Source organism: Falco naumanni, chromosome 4, assembly GCF_017639655.2.
Source record: "Falco naumanni isolate bFalNau1 chromosome 4, bFalNau1.pat, whole genome shotgun sequence".
NCBI lineage: Eukaryota > Metazoa > Chordata > Aves > Falconiformes > Falconidae > Falco > Falco naumanni.
This window is the reverse complement of record NC_054057.1, coordinates 52,680,570-52,693,345: the sequence shown is the minus strand read 5'-3', so window position 1 is coordinate 52,693,345 and position 12,776 is coordinate 52,680,570. Positions and strand designations below refer to the sequence as shown.

The 12,776-nt window shown below is 37.3% G+C and overlaps 1 protein-coding gene across 3 annotated transcripts in view; it reads left to right on the top strand.

Moving 5' to 3' along the window:
• Window positions 1-12,776, top strand: part of DNAJB6 (DnaJ heat shock protein family (Hsp40) member B6) — a 59,296-nt gene that overhangs the window by 9,876 nt on the left and 36,644 nt on the right. For all 3 annotated transcript variants that reach the window (XM_040589828.1, XM_040589829.1, XM_040589827.1), the window contains exons 2-5: window positions 285-392; window positions 1,353-1,462; window positions 4,103-4,162; window positions 4,523-4,633. In XM_040589828.1, the coding sequence (XP_040445762.1) occupies window positions 328-392; window positions 1,353-1,462; window positions 4,103-4,162; window positions 4,523-4,633 (346 nt within the window). In that variant the 5' untranslated portion in view covers window positions 285-327. The remainder of the gene's footprint in view (window positions 1-284; window positions 393-1,352; window positions 1,463-4,102; window positions 4,163-4,522; window positions 4,634-12,776) is intronic.

The following is a 12,776-nucleotide window of genomic DNA, read 5'->3' as shown; positions in this document are numbered from 1 at the left end:
GCTTTTCAGTCTGATTTGTTTCAGGACCCTGCTCTTTACCTATGTCTCTGTACACTGTGTTTTAGTGGGATTAAAGAACATAAACAAAAATCAGAATCAAGGTACTTGTTTGATCTGTTAACGTAAAGTGCTTTTATTTTGGGGGAGTTTGGAACATTCAGATTCCTAAAAAACAAACATTGTGCTCAAGTCAGGTTTGGTACGGGAAGGTACTAGGCTCCTACCTGATTTCTGTGAAGTAGCATTAGTGGACAAGCTTTATGTACAAGTTCTTGTTGTTACAGGACTGAAAGTCTTGGCTGTTGTTAAGAAGATAACTGCTGAAACATGGTGGATTACTATGAAGTTCTGGGAGTGCAAAAGCATGCCTCAGCAGAAGATATTAAAAAAGCGTAAGTATGACTGTAACACATATGTTATGTATTTTGACAAACATACAATCACATGGTTTCTGGATTCTCACTAAACAAACAGTTCTTTGTTTAGATTTAGCGTTTATGTACTGTTTTAAAATGGATGTATGTAACATTTTCAAAAGATATGGTTCACTTTTCTACAAACAATTGGGAGGAGACATTTGTGGAGTACGCATTTCTAGTATACCAAAACTATTTGATAATAAATTGCAGTTTCAAGTGACCTGGAAATACTGTGTTTCTCTCTTGCTCCTGGGTGCCTGAGCTTAATTAATCAAATAGCACTAGTGTGTGGAAGTTTAATTTATGGTTTTTTCCTCCCTTGTTCTTTTGCCAATTCCTGCGCATACTACTTTGTCAACACCAATGTCTGAACTGTGATCTTGTATGACTGAGTAAAACACTCCAACCTAAGTGCAAGCTTAGCTCTGCCCCTTCACAATAGTTATGAATGCTGCCTAAAATACTTCATTTGAGGGTAGGAATTGTGTGCAGGTGTAGCAGTCAAAGAAGCCACTGATGTTAGGATGCTGCTGCAATTTGGTTTCAGAGTACTCTTGGAGCTTTATTGTCTTTGTACGAGAAGAATAGTTTTGATGCTTCCAGGTTGGCTGTAGTATTGAAAAATTACGGAGCTCTAAGAAGCAGCCCATAGCAGAAATGTTACAGAATTATTTTGTTGAGACGTGCCAGATGTTGATCATCAGACACAATCTCAAAATAACTAAAGAACCCCAAACCCACCTTTTTTTTTTTTAAGCAAATCTTCATGTACCTGAAGAATCTATTTATACTGTTTTAGATGCAAGGTACAAAGCGCTGGGGAATTTCTAAATACTTTAATCCCTGATAACTTGTTTGAAACATTTTGTCTTTATCTGTATAGCATACCCCTTCATTTCAGAGTAAAATATCCTTTGTTTTCCTTCCATTTAGGTACCGTAAATTGGCACTAAAATGGCACCCTGACAAAAACCCAGACAATAAAGAAGAGGCAGAACGGCAATTTAAACAAGTGGCTGAGGCCTATGAAGTTTTGTCAGATGGTAGGTATTTTAAAAGGGCTCTTGAACTGCCTGCCCCTAGTCTGGGTATCAGACTGAAAATGCTGATGTGTGATGCTTTAAAGGAATATTGTAACTTTGGTTTACTGCCCAACTCAACTACTTCCTTTTCAAAATAAGGGAGAGAAAAAGAAGCTTACAGGTAAGACAGAGTAAACAGAAATTTTGAAACAGAAATTTCAGGTTCTTTCTAGATGAGTAACCAAACCAGTTTCCTTCTAGAAATCGAAATGCTTTGTTTGCCAGGCCCTCTTCCGAAATTTCTGAAGAGATTTTATCTTAGGGGGTAAATCCAATGTTACCATTGGTACAGAGTAATTACTGTGTTTATCTAATAAAAATCAGGCTAGACAAACTGAAGTATCTACTGCTGGGCCTGCTGCTTCTAGTTCTTGTAACAGTAAACTATTCTTGACAAAGGCCAAGCATACTGTAAACCTTGCTGAGAATTTGGATTGTGTTTGGGTGAATTCCTTCAATTCAGTCAACTGTGATACTGAGGGGAGTGTTTATTTTGAATTGTTCTGAAACAGTTGCTTAGCATGATCCATGTGGTGCAGGAATTCAGCTTATAGTTCACCATGTCGTTTTGCTTGAAAAGTATCATTAATTTTTGCTAGTGTTCTGGCAAGAGCAGTCTGAATCATAACAAAGTACTTTATTTTCCTGTGTAATTGACTGCAGCTGTCTATGCTATTTCTGAAGTGTCCTTGATTTCACCTGAGACCAGTGAGCATGGGAAAGCTATATTTAAAACACCACCAGCATCTAGATTACCCTTCTGGATTTTGCCTGGTTTATCAAGATGCAGTCTTATACACCCTGTTTTGATACATAATTGACATGGGAGAAAGTTTACTTTATGGTCAGTTCATTGTATACTCGTCTTCTAGAGTAGTTTAACCTTCTTAAGCAAATCTTTTGAGCAAGATAAAAATAGGATACTGGTCTGGTTGTTACACAAATCTTTAGTTCTTTGGAAACATCTTCTGAAAATGCTGCCTGTTTTTGGATCTAGACCAAATCTTAAGTTACTGGTGTCATAATCATTTGTGCAGCAGGGGTATCTTGACTTCTGCGCGCTGTGGTTGAGAGGCAATGAACTGTTCTGCAGACTTAACGAAATTTTCTGACACCATTACAGGCTTGAATGAAGACAGATTTTGGCAGAATAATAGTTTTGTAAGGGGTTACATAAGCAAAGAATACTGAAATTGGATGATCACAGAACACACTTCCCTTGTGGTTTCAAGAACGTTATATTTTTCAAGATGAACTTCAGGCTTTGTGAGCCCTCAGGTTTTCCTTGCTGTTTCCTGCTCTTTCTGACAGTTTGTCTCCATTAATGCTTTGATCTTTTTACACTGGTGGGTAGGTTAACCTCCTTTCTTTAAAAGTCACTTCCTAGACATGTGATACAGGTAATGAACCAAGCTTTCCTTGGGAGTGTGCGTGTATGTCAACCTATTACAAGTTTCCGTTATTTGGAGATGATGACCAATACATAAAATTGAAATTTCTGTTGGAAGTATTTTACTTTTCAGCAGCAATTTGAGGTAACTGCATGTTCTTTCAGTGACGCTACTTAAGTTTCAAAAACATCTTTCACTAGAGAGATCCCCGTGGGAATAGCATGTTAATATTGGGTCTAAAATCAAGTGCCCTGACTGGTTTTTGGCTGATGCATCCACACCAGTGCAAGCAAAATAAGCTAACTCTCTGCCCATTTAAGCTCTTCAGGTTCCCTTCCAGTACCACAGTGCAGTCTGATCTTGTGCAGTAATGTAGAGTTAATTTTTCTTCCGTTTCTCATGAATATGGGAAAGCTGGGCTGTAGTGAAATTAGGTGAGCCATTCCATGCTTTCTAAAATAGTAAAGAGCAAGCAGTTAGTGTCAAATCCTTCCATGGTATCTTTTTTTACATCTCATCATTTCCCTTTAACTAGAATTGATTGAATGGATAGAATTGATTTGAGGGGTTTTGCAGTCACTTAAACACTTTCCATTTTGATAAGTCTGTCACACTGGGCTTGGTCTGGTGCAATAAAAGGAAGAGAGGCAATGGTCAAGGTCTGCAACAAGGGAAATTCTAGTTGGATAGAAGGAAGGGATGGGAATGCTTATGGTAAGAATGCTTGAGCACTGGGACTTTTTCAGAGAGACTGTGGAATCTTCTTTTCTTGGATATTGATGAGATCAGGGCCTTATCCAGGCAAGTTTTGACCAACTTTGAGGTTAGACTTATTCGGAGGAGAAGCTTGAATTCCAACAGTCCTTTACAACCTGAAGGTTTCCATGGTACCTGTGTAAAGGTGAAGACTGCAGTATTCTTTTTGAAGGCAAACTTCCTTGTGAAATTTGTCCTTGTACCAGAATTTTTTCTGATACAACAGGACTGGAGCTTCCATGACTAATGATAGGAAGTGTAAAGTTCAGTACCTGTTCTTTTTGAATCTAATTGCTTTGGCAATCCTTGTTAAAAATGTTCCCTTGTTATATGCCAGAACTTTAAGTAATCTAGCTTTGTGATGAAGTTTAGCTGAGAATACCAGTTAAGTGGTGTTGTTTTTATTCCAAATTCGATGTGTCTATTTACTGACATGTACAACTTCTCTTTGTAGCTAAAAAACGTGACATCTATGACAGATACGGAAAAGAAGGCTTAATAAATGGAGGCGGAGGTATGTTAATTGGCAGTTCTTTGCTTTCTCTATTCTGATGGGAAGCAGTTTGCTGCAGATTTCTTTTAAGGTGGGAATCTGGAAATGCCTATACTAAGGCCTAAAACGTAGTCTTCTGAAAATTGAAGTTACAGTTGTTTTCACAATTTTTCTAGTTGTTGTGAAAGGTATTAATGATGTCTGGAAATAGTGAAGAGAATTAATTACAAAAAGGGTATTGTGTGTACTTCACTTGAGTTAACCTGGGAGAGAAAATTTTTAGAAATGTGTTTGTATTTCTAAATATTCAAATACAATGTAGGCCTGAATTTTCTTATTAGTAAGAATGTGTGAGGGTTGAAATTTAATTTCTCTTTGTAGGTGGAAATCATCACGATAATCCATTTGAATTTGGATTTACATTCCGTAACCCAGAAGACGTCTTTAGGGAGTTTTTTGGTGGAAGGGACCCCTTTTCATTTGACTTCTTTGGTAAGTAATCCACTTGAAAAAAGAGCTCTTCCTCTTCAGTGTCTTGATATTGCTTAATCTCTATAATAATGTATGTAGAAGTTTTAATGTTTTTAAAAATAATTTTTTATCTTTGGCAGCAAAAAGGGGCTAATTCAGCTTAGATTTTGATTACATCTTTCTCTCGTTTGCTATTCTGGAGTCATCAGTTGTTAGATGACTCTAATGAAGGATTAGAAAAGGGATTGAAGGGCTAGTGGTTGAATTAAGTAGAACGTTAGTTGATGAATTAGATGAGTACCTAGAGGAAGAATCTGGTAGAGGATAAGCAGCAGAGTTTGAGCAACTAGATCCAGTGAGAAATTAGCAGTAATAGTAAAGGACAGATTAGAAGAAGTGTCCAGCAGAATGCTAATGAATGAAACTGGCTGAACTGGGAAGATGCAACTTCTTCACTGCAGGGGGTTGCATCAGATGAACTCTAGAGGTCCCTGCCAACCTCAGCCATTTTGTGATGAGTGGTAGAAAACCTAGAAAAATCTGAGCAAGATGTTGAGTAGGATAGATAGTGAGGAGGAACTGAGAGAGAATGTTTAGCTCTTTTGTTTGTTTTTTTAATCTAAGATACTTTAAATAGTTGGTTCTCAAATCATATATCTGCATAGTAAGGGTAAGGCATGTTCTGGCTACAGGGAGACTGACATAGGCTTTGTTTGATTTTGACTGTATTTACTTCATCAGCACTAGCAAAAGATTTTAACTTGCTGTCTCTAAAAATGTCGGTGTTCCTGACTGACCTTTAAAGCCGTGAAGTCAGGTTCTCCATGTTAATAGTTGTGAGCTTCAAAAGAACCCGAGGATTTACCTGTTGGATTCCTTAGAAGGAAGGCTGTACAACATAGTGCATAGAGCTGTGTAGTTTATCAAACAGAGGTACCACTACTGCCAAAATTTTCCTGGGCTATTGCAGTTACTTTAGCCTCTCCTCTTTAGAGGAAAAGTGTTACATCTTGCCCTGTGGAAACAGAGGACTTAACAATATACCTCTGCACTGGTGACATTGAGGCGTGCTTCCAAAAACATTTTCCACCTGCTTAACACCCAGATTTATTTATTTATTCAAAAGCAGGCCATCTACTTCATGTATTGATCACGTCATTGTCAGGTTTAAGATACGAGTAATGTGGCACCGGCACACTTCTGGCAGAGTAAGGTTCTGACACTGTCAGCAATGTTGCGTATACTCAGTTTGATGAAAACATAAAGCTGCCTCCACTTTATGTGGGTAGTTGCAGTGTTGGTGACCAGAGTCCTAAAACCTGTGTTAAGCTTTGAATTCTGACTAAAAACTCTTGTAATTTTTCTTATCAGAAGGCTTCAAGGTGAGCATCTTTTTTTTTTTTTTTTGGCTTTAAGATGCTTAAGACATTCTCTAATATGGGAATGTGTAACTCAGAACTATTATTCCACAATTTCTATTCAGCAATCTCTTGTTTGCAGCAATCTGAATGTTTAAGGTAGCACAACATGAAAATACAGGTGCTTTCAGCTGAATGTAGTCCATTAAATAATGCCAAAAGCAAGCAGTAGAATTGTGTGTATAACTTGAATATTTGTATTGGTGAGCTAGAGCATTTGTAATATTGAAACCACTGGTAGGACAGAAGCTTTCCTGAAGAATAAGGGAATTTTTTTGTCTTCTAAAAATGAGAAGTTTTCAATTTGTTAATGAATTTTCTGTGGAACTGGAAACTCTTTGAGATACTCACGTTATAATCGGTTTTATAAGCAATTGAATAAGGACTGAGGTCATGCTTTCTGAAAATGTACACTGGTGGAATCGAAGATGAAATTGAATAATTACTTTGAAATGTTTCCACCTTTTATCCAGTTTGAAGTGTCATGTAGTGAAGCCCACAGAATGTAGGTGGGACTCTGAGTCCTGATTGCCATTGAATATGTAAAGAGCAGCATTCAGATGCATAATCCCTGGATATCTGTGAATATGAAGAATTTCTAAAATTGTGCTATGAATTGAGTCTGTTAAACTCCACTGAGCTATGTTGCACTGCTATTGGAGTTTCAGAAAGTTTTCTTAATAAACAGAGGCATCTTTATTCCTCTGTAGAAAAGAGGAGAAATGTGTGAAGACTTCTGTGGTGATTTTTAAATGACTCCCTTCAGACTCTTCATACGACAATTTTAATACTGTTAAAGACAGCTCTGAACGCTTCTAAATGGGCCAAAGTTAATGTTATGTGCTATATGTTCCGCTTGAATTAACTCAGCCAGTCACTATTTCTCTTCACTGATTTTTCAGGCAAATTCTTTGTAAAAATAAGGATTTTTTAAAACTCGATCTGATAATACAACAGATTGTTAACTCTCTTAACTTTTGAGACTTGTGGGCTTGCCTTCTGTGACATCTGGTTACAGCAGAATCTGCTTTTTCCTAGTGGGCTCTTGCAATCATAGTGTTCAGTCTCTTTGACATATAGATCGATGGTAATCCTTTATAGCAGGAAGAAAAGGTGATGCTTCCTATGTAGTACTGCTCTCTGCCTTGCAAAGGACTGCCTTGCAGTATCAGCGTCTGGTTAACTGGTATTCAGCACACTGTACTATATACCACCCTGTTCTTTGACTGTCCTTTGACATTAGAACTGAGTGTTTACTCTTAATACAGGGATTGATTTCTCCTTTCAGTAAGTTTGTTTTCTGTTTAAAGTTTATATATGATGCTTGCCTTGAATTGGTTTATTTGTGCTCCATGTAGTGTTTTGCTCATATTTCATTCGTAAACTTTTCAAGGAATTTTTTTCTGCTATATTTTAACAGTTTATAGTGAGGGAAGGATCTTATTGTTACCACTGGTGATGGAGGTGCATTCATTAAAGACTGTTGCTGCAGGCCTTCTGAGGAACAGAAACTGATGTGTTTTGCTGTAGGCCAAACTGCTTGACTGTGTTTCTGGGCTGTTCAATAATTGACTTTGTTTTGGTTTAGATAACTTTCAGATTCTCACTTCAAGAATAGGGTATATGTTGGAAGGGATTATCAGCGAGGAATTATATTGAAAAATGCAGTATATATCACAAGAGCATAACATTACCCAACAGGCAGTTTAGTAGTTCAGACAACTCCTTAAGTAATTAAGTCATCTTTTATATAAATTGAACTTCACATAGGCTCTAAACCATCTCAGATGTCACCAGTTGTATCTGAGATATCTGAGTAATTTCTGTATGGGCTAGAAATACAATTGTGGACCTACAGCAGATTAGTATCTTCCAGCAGTGGTATCTGGAAGCTCAACAGGACGTTTCAGGGCATTTCAAACAGCTTTAGGTGCCTGTATGTCTAGTTAAATTAATCCCACAAGGTACCATGCTTTTCTCTGTGGTAGAATGTGTTGTTAATGTGCCATGATAAATTGCTCCAGATGGAAGCCCTCTCTAGATGTTGATGTCAGAGAGGTGTCTGTTTGTGGAGTCTCAACAGAGATCATAATTGTGACGGCTTTGCTGTAGTTCTAAACACTGCAGTGTTCTCAGCATACATTCTGAGACATTTTTTAATGAATGTCTTAAATGTTTTTCTTACCTTGGGAAATAGAATTCATGATGTGTTTTAATTTAAATTTAGTATCAGGTGATGCATATAAAGCCATACACATTCTGTGGAGTTTCCTTTGAGAATTCTGGTTGCCTGCTTTATGTGGTATTTAAAAATCTGTACTCTTGGAAACCAAAGGTAAAATTAAACTTAACACCTTTATATGACTAGCTAGATACAAATATTTGTCACAGAGAACATCAGCTAGCAAGTTACATGGTGTTTAGTTTGATTTCATCAAACAACAGAGTTGATGCACATTGACTACTGAGGTATTGATTACATACAATGAAGCATGAGTGTTCTGCAGAAGTATAGTGAATTACTTCAAGCATCCAGGCTAAAGAGTTTTCACCTGACAAGAAAGAGGAATATCTATGTGCAGTAATCATTGCAAACTCTATTTTACATGATCTGTGTTTTAGGGTGTTGTTCAGGGATGGGATAACTTCATCAACCTTTTAGTCTCAAGGACAGACAGTTGTCTTACTGGGACAAAAGGTTTGCCTAAGGGTCAGATCACGGTTTAATCCATGTGTAATCCCATTTCTGATAATTATGATGTGTAGATGTTCTAATGCAGAATGTATTTGTTAGTCAAATAGGTTCTTAAAACTGAAAATGGAGGTGGCTTTCAGTTAAAGCTATTTTGCACAATGTTGTACTCTTTGTAATTAGTCTTTTGTTGACATAAATTTGCAGGTTTTGGTGCAAATGAAGTGCTCAGAGATTTGCATGCACATTCATTGCTTTGGTATGAATGTGCACAGTTGTATTTTCCAAGCACCAATCTTAAAACATAATTATCTACCGAATGGCCAAAATCTCACTCCTGTAATTTTTTCAGAAATAACTTTATAGGTTTGAAGAAGATTTTTGAAACGCAGGAATTCTCACACAGGCAGCATTGTATAACAGAAATAGGTAATGCTGCGGCTCCAAGGTTAGCTCAACTAACATACAGCTTCTACTGCTGAATGGGAGGAGGTCCTGTTCCAAATTCTTGTGTCTGCCTTAAAACTTTAATCTTTGATTAATGACCCATTAGACACATTGAGAAGCTGTGTGATAGTACATTGGCCAAAGAGGAAGCTTCTTGGGCATCCCAAGCCAGTTCAGCTTGTTAGTTCCCAGGAAAATGCTTTTGTTTTGTTTCATGTTCTTGGATGGCTAGCTGGTTAAATTGGTCAGAGGACAAATGCAAGAGAGACATGAGGAGAGCAGGTCATACAGTGGTAGTAGAAGATTCCTCCATTTTTAAGGTCTATCTGAACGTTAGGATGTTAATTTGATAAATATGAAATGCTGATTAGAGTTGGACTTACTAGCACCTTTGTAGTCTTGCTGTAGATGGCATTCAAAGGTAATGTTTTAAGTCTCCTTTTTCTAGAAAATTACTAGTCCCAGGATCTCTGCTTTATATCATTAGAAAGACTTGCAAATGCTTCTGCTGGTGTATTTTCTTACGTGGCAAACATGAAACTGAATCTGATCCTTTGTCCTCCCATAAGCTTCTGGTAATACGCAGATTAGAATAAACTTTGAATTTATCTCCAAGCAGTATTTAGTAATACTCTAGTCCAGCATTTCAATTTTCTGAAGCTTTTAAGTTATATAGTATTTATATGCTATTTTCACTTTTTAGAAAGGCCTTCATTTTGTGTGGTGGTGTGGTTTTTTTTTTGTTGGTTTTTTTCCTGCTTAGTTTTGTTGATATGATATGCTTCTAACATTCAGTAGGAAAATTACATGGATTATAAGCACCAAAATGACTTAGCATAAGAGGAGTCATTAAAAAAAATATAACACCCTGATATTGTGCTGTCCACTGCATTTGAACTGTTTGGAAAAAAGCATCTATGTGAAAAGGTTATCGTTCATGGAAAGGGTCTGCTAAATCACAAAAATAGACTACCAGGCTGAAATGTTATTACTTTGCTGAGTGGTACTATTAATCATCCTGAGTTAGGGACTAGAAGCATAAACAGAGCCTGAGTCGTTGTCGGGCTGCTATGTTCATGTGTATTTGGTGGTGGATATAACAAATTATAATGCAGGAGCCTCTTGCTGCCTTCTTTCCTTGGTGTTTTTGGCAATTTATTTTTTTCTTCATGTGTACCTGGATGGCTGTCAGGAATCTAAGATTCCCTCAGGGAAGTCCTACACATTTTCCTGTGTCTGCATAATCCATTTTTGCTGAGAATTCCACAGTCCATTGCGGAACACTGCGGAGGAGTGGTTTGAGTATCTTACTGGCGAGACTTGCTAGAGGAGCGCTGGAGGGTTATTAGCAGAGCTGCTAGCAGAATTCACCTGAGGTTAGAACATTTGCTAATACAGAGTGCTGACCTCTTTCTTTGGTGTTCAAAGAAAAACACCAAAGGCTTGCTAAAGGCTAATAAGGCATGTCCGAGTCTCGGTTAGGTGTTTGTGTGACTAGGAGTAGGCAATAATCCATTTAGAAGCTGAGTTGATAGTAGGCATCTCTGGGACATTCTGTGGTCCTCCTTTAAAAACCTTTATGTTGCTGCTGCTGTTGTGCTGAGGAGGAGAGATTAACTTGCAGAATAGGCTGACACAGTGGGAGATTAAAACCCCAAAGCTTACATGGTAGGTTGTTTTGTTTTTATTTGAACACCAGGTAACAAGAAAAATTGGACTATAAATAGAAAGATTAACAGTGGGAGTAATATAATATAGATCGTTTGTACACGTGAGTGAATGACCTTCATAACTAACTTATGAGTCATTCTAGCGAGAATAAATTGGACTACAAAACAATTAACTGCAGTGATCTTACTTGCTAGTTAATATGCTAGTTGACAAAAAATATCCCCTCATCTTTTTAAAGGGACATGCTGCCTGTTTTGGAGATGGTAATTTTGGTGGTAGGTTCCCATATTTCCATGCCCAAGCATTTGTTTAATTTTTCTGTGGTTGAAAAGGTAACAACAAGTCATTTTTGTATTAAAGAATACTTGTTCTGCAGGGTGTGTATGTGTGTGTGAGACAGAGAGAAAGCACAAACAAAAAACCACCTGAGTAGAAAAAAAAAAACTTTCTAACCACTTGCTTCTCTAGTGTGTATAGTCCTGCCTTGTTTTATTCCATAATTTTGGAAGCTGGTGGAAGGATAAGGTTATTATTATGTTCTTGGCATTTCATGTCTTTGCTGATGGGCATGTATGTCTGAACCCCTCAGTGGCTGCCTTTGTTCAGCATAAATACATGTGACGTTTCATTTTTGTTAAGTATTTGCACATAAACCAGATGGAAATTAATCTTTTTATCATCATATTGATTGTTTTACTATTGTCACTATTGCATTAACTTGGTGATTTATCATAAATTGGCTTGGATTTCTGTGGGGGTACCACAGGTGGTATAAGGACTGCACGTCTGACCTTCAGTTTGTCAGTTTGTAGTTTTGAACAGTGTTGCAGTTACAAAACTCTGCTTGCTTTCATACTTTTATTGCTGCTATCATCAGTTTCTGATTTTCCAGTAAGAGCTTGTTCTGAGCAGTGTGTCAGACTGTTGTCTTTCAATATTGAGTCCCCAGTTGTAAAACTTGGGTAAAATTGTTGGTACTGTACAGTACTCATTCTGGGAGAGGTCTGGTTGATGAAGAGAGTGGTTGAAGTTCCTAAACTTTTCTGATTTTAATATATTATGTTTATTGAGTATCTGTTACATGGTTGCAGTTTTATATGTTGCTCTTTGTTTTAAGAGCACTAGTAAAAAGCAGCTTTCACATAATTCTAGTAATTATTTTTTGGGAAAATGTGATAAAGTGAGTAAGGCTTGCTTTTATAGGTGTCTGGTCCCCGCTTGTGTGGTTTTGTTGTGTGTGGTGTGTTTTTTTTTTGTTTTTTTTTTTTGAAAGAGTATTGTCATCTTGATGGGGATGGAACAATAGCTGTTCTGAATGACATAACAGTTGTACTCGAATTTGAAATAGCATTCTATCCATGACCCCCTTTCTCTTTTTCTCCCCTCTTCCTCCTGCTTGGTAGGGACCGAATGTTTCTTTAGGACACTGTTTGTAAACCTCCATACTTTGGTGCCTAAATGTGCATCAGAATACATGTTTGAAGTACCTAATGTGGCAAGTGCTAAAATAAACTCTTTGAACACTTTGAGGTTATGAGTCATCAGTCCCTGGCTGCTGTTTTTGTATTTCAATAATGGACACAATCTGGAAGTTACTTTTCAGAGACCTCATCATGGTGATCCACAATAAATCTTAAATAGAAATAAGCTAGGAAGTTCAGGTACCTGTATACAGTATTTTAAGACTTGTTAAATTCAAATTCTGAGAGTTTAAATTGTCTGTCTGTGGTGGTCTACACCTTGGAAAAACTTAGTCTGACAACAGGGAGTTCTGTAGAACAGCTGAAGGGTTTGCCTTGTGGTGACTTGATGTAGGGAGATCATGATTATGCATCTGAAGAGTGTTAAATCTGTCCAATGTGAAGTGACTGGACATAGTTAGCCTCAAATAAGTACTGATTTCACTTTTTATCATGCCTACAGTGTATTATGCTAT